Here is a 26621-nt window from a genome sequence, read left to right as displayed (position 1 = left end):
AATCAGATTTATGCCCATCATGACTACATATTCATTGTTACTGTTCAAATAAAAAAATGCTCATTAAATCACAATAGTAAAGAGAAAAAAAATCCAACAAAATGTTGCTTTGAATTGTAAACCATAATTTCAAAGATGTTATTTTCTCAAAATATAAATATTAATTTGGTCTGTATGTATACTTGTTATTTGAAATTTTATTTCAATAATTTGGGAATTTCTGGGAGATTTGAAGTACTTTTTTTAATTTATGCTTTATATTATTTATGTTACTATTACATATATGTGTTCTTCTAATCTCTGCTTATTTACATACATTGGCAAACAATTTTAAATTATCTGGTAAAAATACAATGTATAATATTTTTAAAAGGAATATTTTAATAACTTTACAGCTCTATTAAGTTGCTTAGGAGATTTAAGAACTGTTTTTATTGAGATCGTTTCTTAGATTATGCTGCTTTCTTTGCTTTCTAAATAGGAAGGATATGGTGTGATAGTGATGAACCCCAATGAAAACTATATTGAGGTAGAAAAGCCGAAGATACATATACAGTCGTCTTCTGATAGTTCAGATGAACCTGCAGAGAAACGGGAAAGAAAAGATAAAATCTCTAAAGAAACAAAGAAGCGACATGATTTCTATGAGAAGTATCGTAACCCCCAAAGAGAAAAAGAAATGATGCAGTTGTATATCAGAGTAAGTGATACATAATATCAGTTTTTTTCCTTTATTTATATTTTGCTATATTGCTACATATAAATTATTGTGCTTGTATTAAAAATAAACTTGGTTTGTTTTTGACAATTTATTTGCTACAAGTGTTACTTGGATAAAACAGCTTCTGTTCAAAATTACAAAAAAAAAAAGTCATTGGTATTTCAGTGTAATACTTTATATGAATCTCAAATGCATTTAAAAATGCACTGTACAGAACATCAGTCTTCATCGTGGGTGGCAATAGTTTTAATTCATTGTTTTCTTATAAGCAACCATCTATCCATGGTGTCTCAGCTTAACTTTTGAAGACAGATGGAGGGAGGAAGAGTAATTAATATCTTAATAAATATTTAGACTTTAATAGTTTAGAGGTAGTGTAATGAGAGGACTATGTCCTTTGCTCTTTTCTTACCCAGTGAACCTCTGCACTTTGTTATGCTGGTAGCATGGGAGCGTTACAGCAGTGCTGCCCAAGGAGTTCTTATTCTGTAGGGGGCACAAATAATTTTATTTGCACTCTGACATGCTTTGTTTGATATATGCATGGTGAAATACACACACATAATATATATACACACACACACACACACACACACACACACAAATGACAGGTCCATACACTTTTCAAAACCTTGTTATAATGCTAGAAATATAATTATTTTTTAAAAAAACTTGTAAAAAATACTTCTGGGTATATAAAATAGTAAAACGATATGCTCTTCAAAGGTGAGCAATTCAGAATACTTAAACATGGACAAATCAACATTTTAGAAATTTAGGTAAAATAGTAAGATTTCATATTTTCCAACTTGAGCTATTTTTACATTTCCTTTTAAAACTCATTAATAAAATAATTCATGTACATTTGAAGACATATATATATATGGCTTTCTAAATTATTTTCTTTATTAAACTTCTAGTTCATTGCATAATCATGATACTTTTGGGAGTTGTACAGAAAACATTCAAGACATTTGATCTGACAATATGCAGTAGAGAAAGTATATCAATTCTAAAGACCTACCCAAAAGTATTTGAGCAAGATAGTTCAAGAAGCATACAGCAAGTCAGACAAAAATTAGGCATATTACAATACTTTAATTTCTGGAAAAAAAATCTCACTAAAATATTGCTTGGGAAACAAAAACAGTGATTAGATTTGGAATCAATAAGGAGTTTGCTAGTTCTAAAGTTGTTATATGCCATCTTTCTTTCCTATAACTGCATCAGAGCTGTGATGCTGCTGTCTTCTTTATCAGTTGTCCTAAACTTCTTGTAATATGACCCAGTGTGTCAGCCACCATCTTACTATAGGCTTAAAAACAAACTGCCTCTTTAAAAATAACCAGCTTAAAAAAAGATATAGAATTGTATATGAATCACTAAGGGTATTCTCTTGCCTATGTTAAGTGCAGATAAAAAAAGGGGGGGGTTAAATTTCCTTTCCTCTAAAACAGTTTCTTTCATTTGCCTGCTTTATTTACGTTTATAACACCTGTCTTGTAGGTTTTATTTCTTTTTAAATTTTTTTTCTTTATTTTGTCACTAGTCCTTTGATTTTTCTTTTGTTCTCTTATAGTGCATGCATTTTTTTCTTTATTCTGTTTTTTCACATCTGTTTCATTTATCCTTGCATCCACTTGTTTTTATTCCAAATGAATAAATCTTTGTGTTGCTTAAGTGTTAAGAAACTTCTCTTTCTTTTTGACTTCTTAAAAAAAATTTCTTACTTTCTTATCATGTTTTTTTTTTTGTCCAGTTTAATTTATGACTCTCTGGATAGAGAATAGTAAGAGAAAAAAAATTAATTGATAGAGGTAACACTTTACACTTTGTCCTTTAAGCCATAATATGTTTTTTTTTTTTGGTCCTACTGGATCACATATAATGAGTAAAAAAATGGTATAGTTTGTGTAAAGGGCATTATCTTATATTTTTTATATACTTACTAAGTAGTTTCTTCTAGTAGTTTCCATCATTTTACAAATTAACAGATGTTTGTCATTTTCAGACATAGCATGGTATACGGTAGAGAAAATTTAACTTTTTAAAATATACTTCTTAATCATTTACGTTTTAATGTTGGTCATTTATTCTGTGGAGCAATCCCATAAAGTAAGAGGCTCAAATAATTTTGTCCTGTTTTAGAGTTAAAGAAGTTGATTCCCAGATGGTTTATCTTTGTCTAGGATTATATAACTAGTTAATGGCAGAGCTAAGTGGTGAAATCAATGATTCTGATATACTAGACTTATTCTGTTTCTCCTTATCACATTATTCTAACCATTTGGAAACAAAATTTGAATCTGAAACATATTTTAAAAAGTATTTTAAAAGCATGATTTAGAAGTGTGGTGTTGGTTGACCCAGCAGAGAGCAATGGCTCCCATGTACAGGTAGGAAGCTTTATGAGTGGTGGAGCAGGACTGCAGGTGACTGACTTCCTCTCCCCTCTTTCCCCCCACCACTCTCTCATTAGTCTGTTTCTGTCAAAAAAGAAAGAAAGAGAGAGAGAGAGAAAGGAAGAAAGAAAGAAAGAGAAAAAAGAAAGAAAGAAAGAAAGAAAGAAAAGAAGAAGAAGAAGAAGAAGAAGAAGAAGAAGAAGAAGAAGAAGAAGAAGAAGAAGAAGAAGAAGAAGAAGAAGAAAGGAAGGAAGGAAGGAAGGAAGGAAGGAAGGAAGGAAGGAAGGAAGGAAAGAAGGGGGAAGAAGTGGCAACTGGAATACTAGAATGATGGGACCTTCATGTAGGCACCAAGCCCCAGAGATAACTCCGATGGAAAAAAAATAATGAAAAACCATTATTTAATGTAGCAAACTACATCTGATGACTATATGAATTTTGACAGGTCATTATTTGACACTATTCAATGACTATAATTATTTGATTATTACATGTAATCAACTATAACAAATATAAATATATATTCTCTCTTAATATTGATATATTAATATATTCTCTTAATATATTCTCTCTAATGTTGATCTGATTTTAGATATTAGGAGATTTTTGGGTCATTTTAAGTAATTTTCATAAGGTCCCATAGCTCTCAACGTAAGTTCTTTTTTATTTAATTTTTTATTCTTTTTTAAATTTCTTTATTTATAAAAAGGAAGCATTGACAAAACCATAGGATAAGAGGGGTACAACTCCACACAATACCCACCACCAAATCTCCGTATCCCATCCCCTCCTCCGATAGCTTTCCTATTCCTTATCCCTCTGGGAGCATGGACCCAAGATCATTGTGGGGTGCAGAAGGTGGAGGGTCTGGCTTCTGTCATTGCTTCCCCGCTGAACATGGGCGTTCACAGGTTGATCCATATTCCCAGTCTGCCTCTCTCTTTCCCTAGTAGGGTGGGGCTCTGGGGAAGCGGAGCTCCAGGACATATTGGTGGGGTTGTCTATCCAGGGAAGTCTGGTTGGCATCATGCTAGCATCTGGAACCTGGTGGCTGAAAAGAGAGTTAACATACAAAGCCAAACAAATTGTTGAACAATCATAGGCCTAAAAGCTGGAATAGTGCAGATGAAGAGTTGGGGGTTCCTCCATTTTGTAGATAGCTAGTAGGCATATTTTAGTTAGATACCAAAGAGCTCATAACTATACTAGTTTTTTTTTTTAGATATTTATTTATTCTCTTTTGTTTCCCTTGTTGTTTTATTGTTGTTGTTGTTGTTGTATAGGACAGAGAGAAATGAAGAGAGGAGGGGGAAGACAGAGAAGGGGAAAGATAGACATCTGTAGACCTGCTTCACCACTTGTGTAGCGACTCCCCGGCAGGTGGGGAGCCAGGGGCTCCAACTGGGATCCTTACACCGGTTCTTGAACTTTGCATTAACCTGCTGTGCTACCACCTGACTCCCTGGGTTTTTTTGTTATTTTTTTTTTCTCTCCCCTGAGCCTGAAATCTGATATGCAGGTGGATCCAAGTTATTGTCTGGGGAGATGATGTCATGGCTGAGGAAAGGGACAGAAAGCTGGATCAGGGAAGAGAGTAGCTCCCTAATATGGGAAAGGGGTATAAATATAGTTGACTGTAAACCCCATCAATTTGATTTGGTCTGGGGCCCATATTCAGCTTAGGAGCCTATGTGACCGCTGCATCCCTCTAGATCTGAGCTCACATTCTGTGGTCATGAGTAGGAACATCCCAAGCTGCCCCAGTATCGACCCATCTTCCTCAGGTGTAGCATAAGAGTATGTTGTCCATCCTTCCTTCAGAGGATGGAACATTCTCTACTGTTGTTGATCCAAATTGAGTGCAAGGTCCTATGGGGGCCCACAAAGGGGTCTATTTTGTTGTTCCTGATCAACTTAAGTACTATGAAGGTAGAAACTTAGTCTGCTTTGCTCATTGCTGCACCACCTTAGTCTAGAATACAGTCCTTATTACAAATATTTGTGATACAGAGCTTTCATAATGGTTTTTATTGGATAAATTAAGTGGATTAAACCAGTATTAAAATCCCAGACTACTGCTGCATTTTTCAGTGTCCTGCATCATAAAAACATGCTACTTATGTTGTATTTTCTATGAGGGAAAAGTATGCTATTTGTATCATGTATATGGAGACATTCACATAAGCCAGAACAAAAGTTATGTTGTGGCCCCCTACCCAACCTAATGCAGCCCCCAAATTAATAATTTTAAAATCATTATGTCAAAGGATCCAAACCATTCTTTATATTACTAATATTATCTCATTAGGGAGAGACAGAGAGAAAGGGGGAGGAGGAGAGAGAATGAAAGAGAGAGAGCAAGAGAATGAGAGAAGGAGACAGCCCAAGACCACAGTATTGAAACTACCTTCAGTGCAATGAGGGCTGGGCTTAAACTTGGGTTAAAGAAGTGGCAAGACAGAGGACTGGAGGATGGTGGCCAGTAGCTACCCTGTTAAACGCTCTTGGTACGAAGTGCAAGAACCTGAGCAAGGAACCTGGTTCAAGTCCCTGCTCCCCACCAGGGGTGCGTGCTTTATGAGAGGGTGAAGCAGGCCTGCAGGTGTCTTTTGCTCTCCCTCTGTATCTCCCCCTGCCCTCTCAATTACTCCCCATCCTATCAAATAAAATGGAAAAAAAGAATGGCCACCAAAAGCAGTAGATTCTTGAGCTCCAAGGACTGCAAGGAAAAAAAAAAAAGAGCACTTTGCAAGTGAACTGTTTCATTGACCTGCCAAAGCCAATCTACAAGTAGAAAAAACTCTTCTATAAATGGTCTTGAGTGGATAAGATAGTCATTTATTGAGAAATATGATATAAACCATCACAATACCATTTGTAGATATTGCCACAAAATTGTTTAAAGGTTTAGATATTACACTGAAACTATAAAAAATGTAGGGAGATGTACTTGTAGATTCAACACCAATTGGTAAGAGAAACTAAAGAAAGAGTAAAGGTGATTATATCAAGATAAAATTTGTCTACACATTTAAATTTTTTTCCACAAAGATAAATAGAAATTTGGAGGGGATATTGGCACACCATACTGAAATATTTCAAGAAATCATTCAGCTCAACAACAATGTGCAACACAGTAAAAAAAATAAAAAAAAAAGTAGGCAAGAAAACTGAATAGACACTTCTTAAAAGAAGACATACAGGTGACCTACAGACAAGTTAAAATACATTACACATCACTTATTACTGGAGAAATACAAATTAAAACCACAATGAAATACCACCTCACACAAGTGAGAATGGATTACATCAAAAATGTATAATAAAATACAGTAGAGATCAGTATGTCAGAATTTATTAGAGAGGGGGTAGACAACATAATGGTTGTTCAAAGAGACTCTCATGCCTGAGGCTCCAAAGTCCCAGGTTCAATCCCCCACACCACTATACACCAGAACTGAGTAGTGCTCTGGTTAAAAAAAAAAAAAAAAGGAAAAAAAAGATTTATTAGATACCTTTACTGATAGATACCTTTACTGATCTATATATTTTCATCTGAAATGTGTATGATGTAAAAAGTAGATCTCCTGAGGTTTGTTTGCATATTTATTTATTTATTTATTTATCTATCTGTGTTTTACCGGAACAATTCTCAGCTCTAGTTTATAGTGCTGTGGGAGATTGAATGTGGAACTTCAGAGCCTTAGCATCAGAGTCATTTTGTATAACCATTATACTGTCTCCCCCACTTCCTGGGGTTTGTTTATCTACTTTTTAGGTGGATCATGATGTTGCTAAAACTATGAATGAAAATGAAAATACTTCAGGCTGACTTGCTACTATTTTTGTTTTAGATCCATCCTGAGACATAAGAGCAAAGTCAGACCTGCACCATAAACGTTTCATGCTTTACTTATTTTTTTTAATATTTTATTTATTTATGAGAAAGACAGGAGAGAGTGAAAGAACCAGACATTACTCTGGTACATGTGCTGCCGGGGATCGAACTCGGGACCTCATGCTTGAGAGTCCAAAGCTTTATTGCTGCGCCACCTCCCAGACCACTCATGCTTTATTGAATCCATAACTTTTCTTCTTGTTCCTGCTCTTAATCCAAATGCTATCCTATTGTAGCTACCAGATGAAATCCACTTCTTTCTCTCACCATAATGAGTGACCTCTCTTTACTGTGATTGATGGAAGTTATCAAGATTATTTAAGTTATCTGAAATCTGTCTTGTGTTGTGGAGTTATTTCCTGTAGTTTCCCTTCCCTTGTATAATTAATATTACCAATTTATATCTGATGACTTTCCACAGACTCTCCCCACAGTTTTACAGATTCTTGAATAAGCTTTATAGATTCTGCAACTGCATGTCAATCCTAAAGGTTAAGTAAATATCAGGCCAGAGAGATAGCAGAACTTGGAGGGCACCTGCTTGGCCATGCACATGACTCAAAATTCATCACGCAGTACACTGCATGGGTACGCTATCTTGCTGAGGGATATTTTGGTCCTGTGGTGTCTTTCTATCACTGTCTCAATCCAAAAATCATCCCAAAAGCCTGAAGCCTCAGCTAGGACAAAAATAAAAGAAGCAAGGAATCGGGCGGTAGCACAGCGGCTAAGCGCACATGGTGCAAAGCGCAAGGACCTGCGTAAGGATCCTGGTTTGAGCCTCCGGCTCCCCACCTGCAGGGGAGTCACTTCACAAGCGGTGAAGCCTGTCTGCAGGTGTCTTTCTATCCCCCTCTCTGTTTTCCCCTCCTCTCTCCATTTCTCTCTGTTCTATCCAACAACAACTACAACAATAAAACAAGGGCTATAAAAGGGAATAAATAAATAAATAAATAATTTTTTTTTAAAAAATAAAAGAAGCAGCAAATGTGCCCCAGTATTTTTTGGCCATACAGAGTATATTCTGAGAAAGTCAAGAGCTAATATTAAACTCATCCATTATAGTCCAGTCTCCTGAAAATAGACCAAAGGAAAATAATCAGGGATTGGTTTAGGAAGACGTAGATAATTTCATGTGTGCCATAGGAGTGAGGGTTACTGTAGTGTCAAACTGGAGCATAAGAGGGAAAGTAATTAGACAAAAGAAGACTGTTTCAAACAGCTTTCAAAAGCATGGGTGGTATATGGGCAAAAGTGACTTACTGCTGCTCTGTCTGATCTTGGCTTGGAACTGTTTATATCTTTCCTAAGATAAAATTTAGTTGTGGAGTGTAGTGGAAGGAAGTAAAGAAAGGGGAGTAGACCCAGTATGTTAAAAAAAAAATAGGAGTGAAGGAACATGATCACAAAAGGAAAAATCTAAGTGTGACAGATATTTACAGAATAGGAATCTTGGCAGAGCTTGGCATTACACATTGAAGATACTCAAATATTTGTGGATTGATTGCTTGTTGACAGCCATCAAAAATCTCATTCCTTAACATGCAAGATAGGTGTCTAACTTGCTGACTGATTTTTTTTTTTTTAGCATTTGTGTAAATTTTTGCAATTGATAAAAGTTTTCTCTAAAAATCATGCTTTGGGTAATCTGACTTGAGCTGTGTCCACAGTGTTGGTGAAAGCTGAGAAATATCTTCTTTTCTGTTCCTCTCAGTGAATGCCACTAGAGTAATTTCTATCATTCTAAGCAACCAGATTCAATGTATATTACAATCAATGAATTTTGAATGTCTGGGACCATTTCATTTTTCTAGTATATTCAAAGATTTGAATTTTTTTTCTGACATCTTGTAAAGAGCCAAAGTCTCCCTTCAGATGTTTGCAAATATCTGGTCTACACAGGCAGAAGGACAGTAGGTATCAGGCTTAAAATATTCAAAGTAGCAAAGTATAATTTTTACTTTCTAAATGACTATAAATAGACGTGACTAACCACTGGAATATGTAGTGAATTGCTGATTCACTAGGAGCAGAGCTTCCAAGATCAAAGTCGTTACTGTTTCATGTGGCAACTTCCCTTAACTATGAAGTAATGTACTTTCTGGCATATATTATGGCTTATTAAGGGGATTGATTTGGTCTAGGCAATAAACATCATGTCAGACATGCCTGGCAGGAAAACCTGCTTAATATATTTTGTAATAAGATGGAATTTTTTGTTCTCGAAAACATCTGCCAACTGAATTTGAGAGTGAAGACAGAAAATGTCATCAATTGAGTGGTAATCCTATAAATTTAGTTTCCTTTTGAGCAACACATATCAAGACACACAAAATTCCCTAGTGTTAACCACCACTGGTTATAGTATTTTGTAAAACGATGAAACAAAAACATTTTATTTTTATATAATGTGTTAATTAATTCATAATGAATTTTAATATTTCAACTGATAAAATTTTAACAAGCATCTTGCCAGCAGACATTTTTTAAAGCATCTGTTTTTTAATGTGTTGGGTTGAGAACTGAGTCAAATGGCTAAATATGTACATATATTCTTTTTAAAAACATATTTTCTACCCCCATAAAAATAGATACACTGTTTTTCCCTTTAGACCACCAGGGGTTGCTGCTGTTCATATTGGGTGTTTTTATCAGGAACTGAGTACCCCAATCTCAGTACCTTTTTCTCTTATTTTTTTTTATTAACCCAAAAGCTTTTAAAACTAGGCAACAACAGTCTTAGCTAACATTACTAGACTCAAAATCTATAGTCATTGAAGGCAAGCTATAGCAGTGCCTAATAATCTTTCCTTTTTTTTTAGTGTCTGAACATTACTCAGTGTCATATCCATTATGGGGAGATGGTATAGAGATGAGACAACATGAAAAATACTAAGCCTGAAGGGCTGAGTGGTGTCACACCTGGTTGAGTGCACGTCACAATGTGTAAGAACCCAGATTCGAGTCACTGGTCCCTGCAGAGGGAAAGTTTTGTAAGTGGTGAATGCAGGTCTCTCTCTCTCTCTCTCTCTCTCTCTCTCTCTCTCTCTCACTTTCTTTCCCTCTCAGTTTCTGGCTGTCCTTATCCAATAAAGAAATAAAGATAATAATAAAAAAATTGAATCTGATAGACCTGAGACTCTACCACTTAATGTAGAGAGACCTCACGCAAGTTAAACCTACATATGCTTCAGGGTTGATTTTTGTCTGAAAAGTAGTATGATAACAATAAATATAAAGTGAAAACAAAATTGATTGAGGTCTTCAGAGCCTATAAATAGCATTCTGTCTTCTCTCAAATTCAGAATCAATGAAGAGGGCTGGGGAGACTATATAATGTTTATGAAAAAAAAAAAAAAAAGACATTCATTCCTGAGGCAACAAGGGCCCTAGGTTCAGTCCCCAGCACCAACATAAGGCAGAACTGAGTAGTGTTCTGAGTAGTACAAAATAATATATATTTTGCATGAGTGATGAGTAGTACAAAATAATAAATAATCAGAATCCATCTAGAAAGTTCTCAACACCTCTAGACTTTATACTTTTTACCAAAAGTAGTACTCCTGTTTTACCCTCCTGAGTTGGAAAACAGAGAACAAAAGGAACAGGAAACTTGAGACTAGGCAGAGAGCACACATTACCTTGCACAAAGACCCAAGTTCAAGCCCCTGGTCCCCATTTGGCAATGATGAAACTTCACAAGTGGTGGAGCAGTGTCTCTTGTAAGTGTCTCTGTAAGTATCTCTCCTCCTGTCTATCTCTGTCTCTCTGTGTGTCTCAAAACCACTATCAAAAAAGTGTTTGCCCAGAACTATGGAGTCATTAAATCATTGGGCCCCAGCAGTAACTCTGGTGGCAAAAAAAAGGGGGCTCTGGCGGTAGCACAGCTAAGCGCATGTGGCGCAAAGTGCAAGGACCAGTTTAAGGACCCGGGCTCCCCACCTGTAGGGGGAGTCGTTTCACAGGCAGTGAAGCAGGTCTGCTGGTGTCTATCTTCCTCTCCCCCCTCTGACTTCCCCTCCTCTCTCCATTTCTCTATCCAACAATGATGACATCAATAACAAAAATAATAACTACAACAACAATAAAACAACAAGGGCAACAAAAGGGAGGTAGCAAATTAAAAAAAAAAAAAGAGGCAGGAAAGATGCTAGGTATGTCACACTCTAATTGAAGTAACTCCACATGAAGAAAGGGGGAAAAATAAAACTAGCCCCACCTGATAAATGTGAGCCTCTAATGAAAAAGTCACTATTATCATGGATTGCATTTTCTTGCTTTTTAACACATCTTTTCAAATGTGTATTTACTTATTTATTATTTATTTGACAGAGGCAGAGAGAATCAAGAGGGAAGAGGAAATAAATCAGTATTAAATCAGTAATCATTAGCTACTCTCTAAGGTATACCCCAATTTCTTCACTTTTTGAAAGATTTATTTCAAGCGAGGGACAGAGAGTACCAGAGTACGACTCAAATATATATGATACCAGGAACAAACTCAGGACCTAATGCCTGTGAGTACAGATTTCTGCCGCTGCACCACCGCTTAGGCCATAGCTTCATTTTCAGGTTTTCATTTAAAATGAAAGTATTTTATAAGATTGGCATAAGAATATTTTAAATTTGGGGGTCGGGCAGTGGCGCAGTGGGTTAAGCGCATGTGGCGCAAAGCACAGGGACCGGCTTAAGGGTCCCGGTTCGAGCCCCCAGCTCCCCACTTGCAGGGAAGTCACTTCACAGGCGCTGAAGAAGGTCTGCAGGTGTCTGTCTTTCTCTTCCCCCTCTGTCTTCCCCTCCTCTCTTCATTTCTCTCTGTCCTGTCCAACAACGAACAACATCAACAATGGCAATAATAATAACCACAGCGAGGCTACAACAACAAGGGCAACAAAAGGGGGGAAAAATGGCCTCCAGGAGCCGTGGATTCATGGTGCAGGCACCGAGCCCAGCAATAACCCTGGAAGGAAAAAAAAAAAGAATATTTTAAATTTGATGTGATGGGTAACATGAAACTAGAGCAATCTGAGAGTAGTTATGTAAACTGAAATAGAGAGATTAGAGCAGACTAGTTTATTAAAATATTTGAACCTATGCAGTTTTTTTTTGCTTGAGTTTTTTTATCTTTATTTATTGGATAGAGACAGCCAGAAATCAAGAGGGGAGGGGGTGATAGAGAGGGAGAGAGACAGAGAGACACCTGCAGCACTGCCTTACCACTCACAAAGCTTGTCCCCCTGCAGGTGGGGACCGGGGGCTCAAACCTGGGTCCTTGCGCATTGTAATACATACACTCAACCAGGTGCGCCACCACCTGGCACCTGAGTTTTTTTTTTTTTTAACCCCCTTGCATTTGATAGGACAGAGAGAAATTGAGAGAGAAAGGGAAGTTAGGAAGAGAGGAACCTGTAGCACTGCTTCACCAGCCATGAGACCCCCCCCCTCTGGCAGGTCGGGAACTGAGTCTTGAACTTGGGTCCTTGCACATGGTAATATGTGCACTCAACCAAGCAGTCCACAATCTGATCCCAAACTTATCCAGTTTTAACTCATATCAACCCGGAGCACACACATGTAGACTGACTGCTTCATATACTTAATACCACTAGAACTGTTTCTTTGAAAGTAAAATGTAAGGAAACAGCATAATGATTATCCAAAAGACTATTATGCTTGAGGCTCTGAGATCCTACCTTCAGTTCTCAGCATCACCATAAGCCAGAGCTGAGTAATGCTGTGGTTCATTCTCTCTCTCTCTCTCTCTTTCTTTCTCTCTTTCTTTCTCTCTCTTTCTCTCTTTCATAAAAATATTTTTAATTCTTTCTTTTTAAACTTTATTTTTTATTGGATAGAGACAGAGAGAAATTGAGGGGAAGGAGAGATAGAGATGGAGAGAAACAGAGAGACATCTGCAGGCCTGCTTCACCACTCATGAAGCTTTCCCCCTATAGGTGGAGATCAGGGGCTTGAACCCGGGTCCTTTTGCACTGTAATGTGTGTGCTTAAACAGGTGTGTCACTGCCTGGCCCCATAAAAATATTTTTTTGGGAGTCGGGCTGTAGCGCAGCGGGTTAAGCGCAGGTGGCGCAAAGCACAAGGACCGGCATAAGGATCCCGGTTCGAGCCCCGGCTCCCCACCTGCAGGGGAGTCGCTTCACAGGCGGTGAAGCAGGTCTGCATGTGTCTGTCTTTCTCTCCTCCTGTCTGTCTTCCCCTCCTCTCTCCATTTCTCTCTGTCCTATCCAACAACGACAACAACAACAATAATAACTACAACAATAAAACAAGGGCAACAAAGGGAATAAATAAATAAAATAAATATTAAATAAATAAATAAAATTTTAAAAAATATATATATTTTTTTAAAGAAAACGAAGATGTGGTCTGACCAATGGATTGTGGTTTTAAAATTGGTTTTCTGTTACACTTCCTCAATAGAAGAAAGCTCTGAGGATCACCTGTCCATTTTGTATTTTAGCTACTAAAACTCCTATTTGTTTCTTTTTTCCCCTAACATGGGGACTGCTTACTTCTTCAGGTAATTTAGATATTTATCCTTGCTATCCAGCTGGGTCTAACCATATTCTACTGGCTCTTTACTGATGTTATTTCTGTTACTGAGGCTGTCTCTGTATTTTATATTTACTTTGTATTAGAGTAATTCTGTAGTGATTAAAAGATGGATTTTAGTGCATGGCACATATGTGAAGGGTTGTGCAGATACTAGACATTCAGTAAAGTCTACTCAAGATTATTACACTATCTTTGATTAATACTTCAAGCTACATTTCTCCAAGATTCTCCTTTCTGAAGTTACATTAGGTCTCCAAGCTGAGTTCATCTTATTTGAGGTCTAGTATTTGACTGTAACTTGTTTAAAATACAGTAGGGTTGGCTATACATCTATATGCCTCAGATAATGAGTATTTGTCATATATTAATACAACTTTCAGCCTTATTTGGGTGGGGGAGAAGCAACTTAAGATCTTAGGTTCCATATCCCCTCCCCTCCATTGAAAACTTCCCCTTTCTTTATCCCTCTGGGATTATGGACCAAGTCTCTCTCTCCCTCTCCCTTACCCTCTCCTTCTCTCTCTCCCTCTCCTTCTCTCTCTCCCTCTCCTTCTCTCTCTCCCTCTCCCTCTCTCTAAGACTATAAGAGGAGTAAAATTTCACATAGTTCTCCACTACCAGAGTTCCTTATCCCATCCCCTTCATTGGATGCTTTCCTATTTACCCCTCTGGGATCATGGACCCAGGGTCATTATGGGGTGCAGAAGGTGGAAGGTCTGGCTTCTGTAAATGCTTCTCAGCTGCATATGGGCATTGGCAGGTCAATCCATACTCCCAGCCTGGATCTTTCTATTTTATTTTATTTTATTTTAAATTTTGTGGTATATAATTGTTTGTCTCTTTTATTTATTTATAAGATGGAAATATTGACAAGACTGTAGGATAAGAGGGGTAGATTTCCACACAATTGCCACCACCAGAACCCCATACCCAAACCCCTCCCTTGATAGTTATCCTGTTCTTTATTCCTCTGGGAGTATGGACCCAAGATTATTGTGGGGTGCAGAAGATGGAAGGTCTGGCTTATGTAATTGTTTCTCCACTGAGCATGGGTGTTGGCAGGTTAATACTTATTCCCAGCCTATCTATCTTTCCCTAGTGTGGTAGGGCTCCTGAGAGATGGGGTTCCAGGATACATTGGTGAGGTCGTCTGCCCAGGGGAGTCAGGTTGGCATCATAGTAGCATCTGGAACCTGGTGGCTGAAAAAGAATTAAGATATAAAGCAGAACAAATCACTGACTAATCATGAACCTAAAGGCAAGATTATTGCAGATGAAGATTTGGGGGTCTCTGTTTCGTAAAAAGTTAGCATGTCTATTTTAGGTATATTCCAAGGGGCCCATGACTTTACTATTTTTTGCCTGAGTCTGACAGTTAATATGCAGGTGGACCCAGGTTATTGTCTCCCAGCCTGTTTCTACCTTTCCCTAGAGGGGCAGGGCTCTGGGGAGGTGGGGTTCCAGGACACACTGGTGAGGTCATCTACCCAGGGAATTCACGTTGGTGTCATGCATGGTAGTATCTGCAACTTGGTGGCTGAAAAAGCATTAACATATAAAGCAGAACCAATTGTTTTTAAAATCAGGAACCTAAAGGTAAGAATAGAACAGATGAAATTTGGAGTTTCCATTTGGTGAAGGCTAGTAGTTCTATTTTGAATGTATTCCAAGGGGCCCCTGACCTTATTAATTTTTGCTTGAGCCCAACAACTAACATGCAGGTAGGCCAAAGATATTGTCTGGGGAGATGGTGTCAGAGTTGGAAATAGGGCAAGATAGCTGGATCAGGGAAGAGAGTAGCTTCCACATATGGGAAAAATATAAATACCATTAACTATAAACCCCATCAGTCTGATCTGAGGCCCATATTCAGCACAGGAGCCTGTGTAACCTCTGCATCCCTCTTGGTCTGAGCTCACTTTCTGTGGTCATAGCTAGGAACATTCTAGGCTGCACTCATTTCACTCTTCCTCAGGTGGCAAAGTATGTTGACCCAGGCTCCCACTGGACATTGGTGTAGTCCCTACCACTGTTCCACTTTGGGGCCAGTGTCCTATATCAGCCCACAATAGGAATTATGACGACTTTCCTGATGGAGATGACCAGTGATGGTGTGGAAAACGATCTATTAGAGGTTTAGAACCATCAAAACTATGTTGGAATTCCAGGATTCCCTGACTAGAACCCCAGTTGATAGAGTGGCCTGGTGGTGACCAAAAGAACCATCATTGAAGTGTGCCAGTCTCTTGTCCTTATCCAGCTTTTGTAGGCCTTACTTTATCTGACACAGAGTGACATAGAGTCACTGAGGGAAGTGAAATAGGAAGTGGGTGAGGAGGGGATTTAGGTCTAAGGATAAACTATTTGATTAAGTACTTTATGGCATATTTTTTAGGTCCTTCTACTTGCTTGCTGTACTTATTGAGTCACTGAAAGCTATTTATTGTGCATTATTTATTTTACTTTAAGGTATATATTTTCTCTTGTTTTATGGATACATGTGCACATGTGTCTTAGCTCATGGACCCTGGTCTATATCTAGGTTTTGTAGCTCTGTTAGGAAATGTGCCACCCAAAATAGAATTAAGGAGTCCTATGAGCTAGGAAGGCTCTCACCAGAATAATGGAACTGAAGGGTTGACATTCCCACATCTGGAGTATTTGAATACAATCTGAAGTGAAACTTGTTGAGCTGGTACTGGTTGCGCCATTAAGTTGGGCTGGCTTCGTGGGCGGAGACAGACGACCTGGGACTCATGGTTGAGCTGTACGCAGTATCTCTTTATTCATGTAGAAAGCAGCACAATCTAAACCAAGCTATGCTAAAACTAAACTAAACTGAAAATTCACAAACCTGTCCTTATATATACTTGCCAAGTAGGGTGGAAACAGGATGTGACATAGTGAGGGTGGAGAGAAAAGAGAGTGGTGGAAAATCAGGGTGTGACAAGGAGAGGGGGCAGAGCAGGCGAGAATTTACCACAGAACCACCAATGCCCTGGAGGGATATATGTTAATAGACCGCAGCTTTGAGTGGGATCAAACCAATGCCATACAGGCATGCTGGTGCTTAGTTAAGCAGGATTAGAGACAGAAGCCAGGGAAGCTGGCATACTACCCAACACTTTAGGAGGAATAATGCCATTTACTAATTATAGTAATGTACCTAGCCTTTTAATGAAGTTTTAGAGATTATGAAATACATTCATTTGCATTTTATTTTTTAGGAAATATAAAGTTGACAAATAGTAGTGTTCCTTAAAGTCCATTGTTGAGGTTATCATATTGCTAATTATCTCACTGGTATTTATTCTTTTTTATGTTGATTTGAATAGTTCTTTTTGGGAAAAGATCTGCCTACTTCAGAAAAGGGTTAAAGTGATGTTTACAGTAGTCTGCAGCAAATGGTTGCCTATTGACCTGAAATATTTCAAACATTTGGAAATATTTGTAGTAAAAACAGTCTAAGCATGGTTGTTTTCTGGCATATTCTCCTCTGTAGTTTAGGGGGTCTTCATGATACCAAAGTCTATCTGTTTTCATAAAGGTCTTATGAAAACTGATTTATTGAGTCTTATTGATTCTAGTAAATTGTGTCAGTTTCCATTCCTGCCCTATATTTGAGGAGTGTTTGTTTGTTTGTTTGTTTTATATTTGCCAAAACTCTGACTCCATACTTGTATTGTCCTCCTGATGTAACAGAGGTAGTCTGCCTATCTTTTTTTTTTTTTTGTGACTGACCAAAGTGCTACTTCCTCCAAAGTCATACCCTGTGTGGCAAAGGGCATCTTCCTAAGTCAGAAATGTGGGGTAAGATATGCATTTTTGTATATATAGAGATAGGGATAAATCAAGGGGTAGATGGGGGGGGAGAGAGAGAAAGAGAGATATATACATCACTGTTCCACTGTTTGTGAAGTTTCCCTACAGGTGGGTCTCAGGGGCTTGAACCTGAGTCCTTGTAACAAGTGTGCTCAACCAGATGGCCACCATTCATCGCCCTGAATATGCATATTCTTGGTTCATCTCTTTGGGTTCTAACTTCCAGGAAAAAAAAAGGCAATTACACTAGTATATCCTAAATTAATATAATTCTCAGAATTAGACCAGAAAGATTACCCAGCTAACTTCTTTTTTTTTAAATTTTTTTTATATTTATTTATTCCCTTTTGTTGCCCTTGTTGTTTTATTGTTGTAGTTATTATTGATGTCGTTGTTATTGGATAGGACAGAGAGAAATGGAGAGAGGAAGGGAAGACAGAGAGGGGGAGAGAAAGACAGACACCTGCAGACCTGCTTCACCGCCTGTGAAGCGACTCCCCTGCAGGTGGGGAGCAGAGGGCTCAAACCAGGATCCTTAAGCCGGTCCTTGCGCTTTGCGCCACGTGTGCTTAACCCACTGCGCTACCGCCCGACTCCCTACCCAGCTAACTTCTAAAGGCTATTATTAATTTGCAATGAAATGATATTTGGGGGGGTTTGTTTATTTTAAGAAACTTTTTGTTTTTGCTAGAGAGAGGGAAATTAAGAGGGGAGTAGGAGATAGAGCTAGACACTGCTTTTGAAGCTTCCCCTCTGCAGGTGGGGACTGGGGCTTGAACTGGGACCCTTATACATTCTAATATGTGAATTGTAAATACTCATTTTTCAGTAGTCAAGTGAATACTTGAAAGTAGCAAATGATTTCTAAAAAACACTTTGGACATTTTATAAAATTATATTCTTATTCTAAAGCAGCCATCGCAAAGTATGTTATGTATGTAATGCTACCTAACTTAAACTTCTCTTTTGTAAAGCTTTTGCTGACCTTTCTGAAGAAAAGTATTGCTTTGCAGCTTTGCAAGTATTTTCATCTTTCTCTTTCTCGATCTCTATCTCCCATTCCCCTCTCAATTTCTCTCTCACTGTCTCTTCTTCCTCACACACAGAATTTACTCCATGTGTATAGACAATCTCTTGACCCTTCTTCTCTTCCCTATCCAATCTTTAATAACATATTTAACAGCAGATTACTAGGTGATACAGATTATAATTTTGTGGCAATTAGTGTTGTTTTCCTTAAATAATAATTTTTGTTTGCAAGTAAGCAAATTATACCTATTTTTTAACTTTATTTACTTTATTTGATAGAACAGAGAGAAAATGAGAGGGAGAGGAGGGAGAGAGGGAGAGAGAGACAGACACCTGCAGTCCTGTTTCACCACTATGAAGCTTCCCCCCTGCAGGTGGGGACCACCAGCTACTTGAACTTGGATCATTGTGCACTTAATAATAATAATACATGCTAATCATAATACATGCACTTAACCAGGTGTGCCACCCGGCCCCAGAAAATCATATTTATAACCACCACTTGGTTTTGTATCTTACATATGGGTGTATACATAAAAATTATCAACAGCATCACTGATCTACTGGCATCATGCAAGATTTCCCCATCTATAAAAATTACTGTGGGATTAAGTTAAATTTACATAATCTTTAGTCAAAGAAACCCCACTAGCTGTTTTATGTTGGGCAGTTGACTTGAATTGTCTAAATATCAGTTGCCTTATCTGTGAAAAGGATAACAGCCTGGAGTATTGTGAAGATAAAATTCATTGGAGCATATTAAGAGTTCAATGTCTAATTTAGAATCAAGCATTGGAAATATGTTGACTATTATTTTCATGGGTTTCGAATTCTTGAAAATTTCATACCTCTCTATTTTATTTGTTCTTTTGAGTTGACCCAGTTTTAAGATTGTATTTTTTTCTACTTCTGAGAAACATTCTTTAATTTTAAAATTGCTAAAAATATGCAGTAGACTTACAGCAATAGAAAAAAATCAAATATAGAAGTATTTTATCTTTGAGATAAAAATGTGCATGTTATTCATTGTTCATTATGCTCTCTGATTTATTACTGGATTTACCAGAGTCTAATATTCTCAATTCAGAAGCTTCTTCTGGTGCTCTATTCAAATAATAATTTGTAAAGAATAATTCATCCTAAATTATTACTGCTAAATAATTTATATATTTATGAATATTTACACAAAATACTTTTATCAAGTAGCAAAACACCAGAAAAATACTTTTAAAAATAGTATTTCCTTATTGTATATAATTTCTAGCTGTGTATTTTTGGTACAATATATACACTATCCCATGTTTCTGAAATTAATAGAAGACAATTTTTTTTGCAGTCTGTACTTTTGTGTTAATTAAATATAATTCTGTTACCAGGTTATACATTTCTTTGTTTCATATCCTCTGCTTTTTAAAGTGTCTGTAGAAAGAAATATATTTTTATTTAATTATTTGTTAGTGTCTTACCCCCAAATTTAGCTTGTGCTTTTTTTTTTTTTTTTTTTTTTTTTGAGTGAAGACATGCTCCCAATCTTCCAGTTAGGTCAACCGCAAAAATTAAGATATGATAGAAGGTCAGTGGAAGAAATTCATATCAAAACAAGTACTCACCATGTCATTATGACAGCCTGCTGTAACAAATGTGCTTCTGTTTTAACTTATGACAATTAATTGCTAAAAGTAATTTAATCTGACAGAGGCAGGGTGTTGAAAGGCTCCTGGAGATGTCATAAAAGCGACCTTTCTGCCCATGTGCTGCCAAAAGCCATTTTTAACAAGGAGCTAAGAAAACAGTGCAACTTCTTTTGTACTTTGTTAATTAGTTATTGATTTGAAACAATGCACTTCCAAATACTGTTGGAAGAGTTAGAAGCCAGCAAGGTCACACTATGTGACAGTACAGTCCTGATAATCTTGATAACATATGAGAATTCTTTGAAGGCCGTGTTGTTACTCTAAAATTGAGAGTTGCTCAAATGACTATATAGTTTTATTTTTAGTTTCAAATATTGTATGCATTCATATTCAGGGTTGTTATTATATGATGTATTTCTAATTTACAGAATTCTTGCATGTGAATTCTGTCTCAGGTAAGTACATATTCTACAGAGAAAATGCATTTAGTTTAATTGGTGATGACAAAGAGAACAAGGAAATAAAATTTTAATCTCACAAAAGAAAACATCTCATAAGGTATTTAAGAAAAAGGACACATCTAACTTTCAATAACTAAACTGCTTCATTTCATAGGAAGTGCATTTTCACGTGACCCTAGTTCACAATATGATGATCACATAAGAAATACCCATGTCCCTTTTTCTCTAAGTCTTTAGCTTCTCTGTTGATTATTACAAAGGGGAGAAAAACGTGGTTATACCTATACAGAGAAAATGATATTAAATGTTTTAGCAAGGCAGTATAGGATGATAAGATTATAGGTATTGGGTCAGGCTATATTAGCTTGAAGTCTAGATCTGCCATATACTAGTAATTTCCTTACGTTTCTTAACCTTTTTTTCCCCCTATTCTTCCAATAGTAGGTATAGTACCTACCTCACACATTGTTGATAGTATTAAATGAGTTGAAACAGTGGGGTTTTTAAAAATTTTTTAAAGTATTTTATTTATTTTATTTTTGAAAGAGATGGCAGAGAGAGAAAGACACAGAAACACCAGAGCACTGCTCAGCTCTGGTTTACGGTGGTGCAGGGGCATGACCCTGGGACTTTGGAGCCTCAGGCATGAGAGTCTCTTTGCATAACTATTAGACTACCTATCCTTGAGCGGTAACAGTGTTTAGATTGTTATCACTGCCTCCATATATACTACAGAAATAATGCAGGGGTGAGCAGTGGTGCACCCAGTTGAACACAAATGTTACTGTGCACAAGAATTAGGTTCAAGCCTTCACTCCCCACCTCCCTGGGTGAAGCTTCATGAGTGGGGAATCAGTGCTGTAGGTCTCTTTTTTTATTGTTTAATATTTTGTGTATGTATGTATCCATGTGTGTATGTATGTATTATATAAAGACAGCCAGAAGTTGAGAAGGAAGGAGGTGATAAGGAGAGAGACAGACACCTGTAGCATTGCTTCATTCACAAAGCTTTCCCTCTTCAGGTGGGGACTGGGGGCTCAAACCTGGGTCTCTGCACATTGTAACGTGTGCTCAACTAAGTGCGCCGCCTCATGACCCCTTCTCTTTGGCTCTTTATCGTCCCCTTCCCTCTTAATTTTTCTCAGTCTCTTTCAACAATAGAAAATATAAAAATGGGGAGTCCGGCGGTAGGGAAGCGGGTTAAGCGCACATGGTGCAAAGCGCAAGGACCAGCGTAAAGATCCGGGTTCAAGCCCCCGGGCTCCTCAGCTATAGGGGAGTCGCTTCACAAGCGGTGAAGCAGGTCTACAGGTGTCTACCTTTCTCTCCCCCTCTCTGTCTTCCCCTCCTCTCTCCATTTCTCTCTGTCCTAACGACAACATCAGTAACAACAACAATAATTTTAAAAAGGGCAACAAAAGGGAAAAAAAATCTAAAAAATTTTTAAAAAAGAAATGCAAGAAGAAAATATAAAAATGAAAAAAAACTTGATTTATTAAAAAGAAAGAAAAGAGGGGGTTGGGGGGTAGTGCAGCGGGTTAAGTGCACATGGCATGAAGCGCAAGGACTGAAGTGAGGATCCCTGTTCGAGCAACCGGCTCCCCACCGGCAGTGGAGTCACTTCATAAATAGTGAAGCCAGTCTGGGTCTGCAGGTGTCTTTCTCTCCACCTCTCTGTCTTCCCCTCCTCTCTCCATATCTCCCAGTCCTATCCAACAACAACAGCAGTGGCAACAACAACCAGGGCAACAAAATGGGAAAAATGGCCTCCAGGAGCAATGGGATTCGTAGTGCAGGCACGGCCCCCCGCAATAACCCTGGAGGCAAAGAAAAAAAAAAAAGAAAGAAAAGAAAAGAGAATCATATTAAAAATATTTTTGAAAGAAAATATTTTTGAAAAAAATAAATATTATTAGGGCTATCTTGTAGAATGTGCCCTGAGAGAAGAGTCTAAATTGCCATTGCTGCTGTTGTTGTTGAATAGGACAGAGAGAAATGGAGAGAGGAGGGGACACAGAGGGGTAGAGAAAGACAGACATCTGCAGACCTGCTTCACCTACCGTGGAGCGACACCCCCCAACCCCCCCATCCCCCGCAGGAGGGGAGCCAGGGGCTCAAACCGAAATCCTTACCCGGGTCTTTGAACTTGTGCGCTTAACCCACTGCTCTACCGCCCGATACCCTATATTTTATACTGAAGCACATCAAAAGGCAAGCTATTATGCTGTACTCAGTGTCTAGCCATGTTCTTTTTTTTTTTTTTTTATTTAAGAAAGGATTAATTAACAAAACCATAGGGTAGGAGGGGTACAACTCCACACAATTCCCACCACCCAATCTCCATATCCCACCCCCTCCCCTGATAGCTTTCCCATTCTCTATCCCTCTGGGAGCATGGACCCAGGGTCATTGTGTGTTGCAGAAGGTAGAAGGTCTGGCTTCTGTAATTGCTTCCCCGCTGAACATGGGCGTTGACTGGTCGGTCCATACTCCCAGTCTGCCTCTCTCTTTCCCTAGTAGGGTGGGTCTCTGGGGAAGCTGAGCTCTAGGACACATTGGTGGGGTCTTCAATCCAGGGAAGCCTGGCCAGCATCCTGATGGCATCTGGAACCTGGTGACTGAAAAGAGAGTTAACATACGAAGCCAAACAAATTGTTGAGCAATCATGGACCCAAAGTCTAGCCATGTTCTAACAATGTTAACACGTGATTTAAAATAAACAGTATAGAACAGGAGTTCAGACGCTAGAACCAGGCAGACTTGTAATCAAAGTTACAATGAACTTGAGCTCATTAGTTAATTTGTAAATTGGGATATGCAGAATATTTAGGTCACAAAGTCACTGTAAATATTAAATAAGAGAAAGCAGTTCAAGTAGTTTAGTGTCCTTGGCATGTAATGATAACTTGCGTTAGATAACAGTGGAAACTGGAAAAGTTTGCGGATTCCAGACATGTTTTTTTTTATTGTGGAATTAATGTTTTACATTCGACAGTAAATACATGTTTGTACATGCGAAACATTTCTCAGTTTTCCATATAACAATACAATCTCCACTAGGTCCTCTGTCATCCTTCTTGGACCTGTATTCTCCCCTCCCACCCACCGCAGAGCCTTTTACTTTGGTGTAATACGCCAATTCCAGTTCAGGTTCTACTTGTGTTTTCTCTTCTGATCTTGTTTTTCAACTTCTTACTTATTTCACCTAACATGAATTTTTCAAGGTCCATTCAAGATCGGCTGAAAATGGTGGTCACCATTTTTTCTTATATTTATTTATTTATTTTCCCTTTTGTTGCCCTTGTTGTTTCATTGTTGTAGTTATTATTGCTGTTGGGTAGGACACAGAGAAATCAAGAGGGGAGGGGAAGACAGAGAGAAAGACAGACACCTGCTGACCTGCTTCACCACCATTGCAGTGACCCCCCTGCAGGTGGGGAGCCCGGGGCTCGAACCAGGATCCTTACACAGGTCCTTGTGCTTTGCACCACGTGTGCTTAACCTGCTGTGCTACCGCTGGACCACCAAAGTCACCATTTTTTACAGCTGAGTAGTATTCCATTGTGTATATATACCACAACTTGCTCAGCCACTCATCTGTTCTTGGACACCTGGGTTGCTTCCAGGTTTTGGCTATTACAAATTGTGCTGCTAAGAACATATGTGTACACAGATCTTTTTGGATGGGTGTGTTGGGTTCCTTAGGATATATCCCCAGGAGAGGAATTGCAGTATCATAGGGTAAGTCCATTTCTAGCTTTCTGAGAGTTCTCCACAGAGGTTGGACCAATTGACATTCCCACCAGCAGTGCAGGAGTGTTCCTTTGAGCCCACAGCCTCTCCAGCATTTGCTGCTGTTACCTTTTTTTTTTTTTTCCCCAGACATGGTTTTAAAGGATGAACTACCTAGGATAAATAAGAAAGCTAGGAAGCAGGGAGATATAAGAAGGCCTTCCAGACTTTTGGCACAAACTGGGTGAAGGTACCACAAGATGACTAGAGATGAAGGAAAATCAGTGGTAGCAGGGAGTTGAGAAAACAATGCAGAGTCTACTTTTGAACATTTTAAGCTTGAAATATCAGAAAATCACATCTGTTTGAAAAAATTATGAATACAGATCCTGCACCCTGGGAGGTGGATAAGGTGCTGGATTCTCAGACATGAGGTCCTAAGTTTGATTCCCAGCATCACATGTGCCAGAGTGATACTCTAGTGCTGGCTTTCTCTTTCTCCAAATAAATAAATAAATAAATAAATAACCTTTAGAAAAATAGAATGCCAGGAGTCGGGCAGTAGCACAGCGGGTTAAGCACAGGACTGGCATAAAGATCCCAGTTCAAGCCCCTGGCTCTCCACCTGCAGGGGAGTCACTTCACAAGTGGTGAAGCAGGTCTACAGGTGTCTATCTTTTTCTCCCCCTCTCTGTCTTCCCCTCCTCTCTCCATTTCTCTCTGTTCTATCCAACAATGACAACATCAATAACAACGATAATAGCTACAACAATAAAACAAGGGCAACAAAAGGAAATAAATACTTTTTAAAAGATACTTTTAAAAAATACTTTTTAAAAAGAAAATAAAAATAGAATACCCATCCTGTGTAGGTTACAACCATTGTAAATGTCTCTTATCTTTTATAATATATTATAAAATAGCATTTTTTAAAAAATATTTATTTTATTTATTTATTCCCTTTTGTTGCCCTTGTTGTTTTATTGTTGTAGTTATTATTGTTGTTGTCGTTGTTGGATAGGACAGAGAGAAGTGGAGAGAGGAGGGGAAGACAGAGAGGAGGAGAGAAAGATAGACACCTGCAGACCTGCTTCACCGCCTGTGAAGTGACTCCCCTGCAGGTGGGGAGCCGGGGTTCGAACCGGGATCCTTATGCCGGTCCTTGTGCTTGTGCCACCTGCGCTTAACCCGCTGCGCTACAGCCCGACTCCCAAAATTGCATTTTATAATATATTAATATTGCTGTATTGACAGGGCTTGTGACTTTAAATCTGTCTTCAAAATTGATATTTGCAAATAATATGTTAGCACCTACAGATTAGGGGAAATGATATAAAATTATAGTTTCAAGATATCTTGGGTTATAAACTCTTTTATCCTTTCATTATGTTTAAGGTTGTCTCACGAAGCTGACATTATAAGGTGAAAGATTCTAATACTGATAACATCATATGTTTTTGTTTTTTATACAAAGGAAACACTGACAAAAACCATAGGATAAGAGGGGTACCACTCCACACAATTCCCACCATCAGAACTCCGTATCCCCTCCCCTCCCTTAATAGCTTTCCTATTCTTTATCCCTCTGGGGGTATGGACCCAGGATCATAATGGGGTGTAGAAGGTAGAAGGTCTGGCTTCTGTAATTGCTTCCCTGATGAACATGGGCATTGACAGGTCGATCCATACTCCCAGCCTGCCTCTCTCTTTCTCTAGTGGGGTGGGGCTCTGGGGAAGTATGGCTCCAGGATACATTGGTGGAGTCGTCTGCCCAGAGGAGTCCGGTTGGGTTGGCATCATGGTAGCATCTGGAACCTGGTGGCTGAAAAAAAGAGTTAACATATAAAGCAGAACAAGTTGTTCACTAATCATGAACCTGAATGCTGGAATATTGCAGAAGAAGATTTGGGGGCCTCCGTTTTGTAGAAGCTAGTAGGCCTATTTTAGTTATATTCCAAAGGGCCCTTGACTATACTAGTTTTTTGTGTTTTTTTTTCTGAGCCTGACATCTGATATGCAGGTGGACCCAGGTTATTGTCTGGGGAGATGATGTCATGGTTGGAGAAAGGGCTAGGAAGCTGGATCAGGGAAGAGAGTAGTTCCCAAATATGGGAAAGATGCATAAATATTGTTAACTTTAAACCCCATTGATTTGATCTGGGGCCCACATTCAGCTTAGGAGCCTATGTGACCTTTGCATCACTGTAGTTCTGAGCTCTTGATTTATGTGATCATGAGTAGGAATGTTTCAAGCTGCATCAATTTCAGGACCCATCTTCCTCAGGTAGTAGATAGAGTATGTTGTTGTCCAGCCTCCCTTTTGGAGGATAGGACATTCTCTACCGTTGT

General features: G+C 38.4%; 1 protein-coding gene across 6 annotated transcripts in view; it reads left to right on the top strand.

Moving 5' to 3' along the window:
- Nucleotides 1–26621, top strand: part of ARB2A (ARB2 cotranscriptional regulator A) — a 439389-nt gene that overhangs the window by 173878 nt on the left and 238890 nt on the right. For all 6 annotated transcript variants that reach the window (XM_007531666.3, XM_007531665.3, XM_060201168.1 and 3 more), the window contains one exon: nt 482–700. In XM_007531666.3, coding sequence (XP_007531728.1) covers nt 482–700 — 219 coding nt within the window. The remainder of the gene's footprint in view (nt 1–481; nt 701–26621) is intronic.

Source organism: Erinaceus europaeus, chromosome 11, assembly GCF_950295315.1.
Source record: "Erinaceus europaeus chromosome 11, mEriEur2.1, whole genome shotgun sequence".
Classification (NCBI taxonomy): Eukaryota; Metazoa; Chordata; class Mammalia; order Eulipotyphla; family Erinaceidae; genus Erinaceus; species Erinaceus europaeus.
This window is presented reverse-complemented; position numbering and strand designations above follow the sequence as displayed.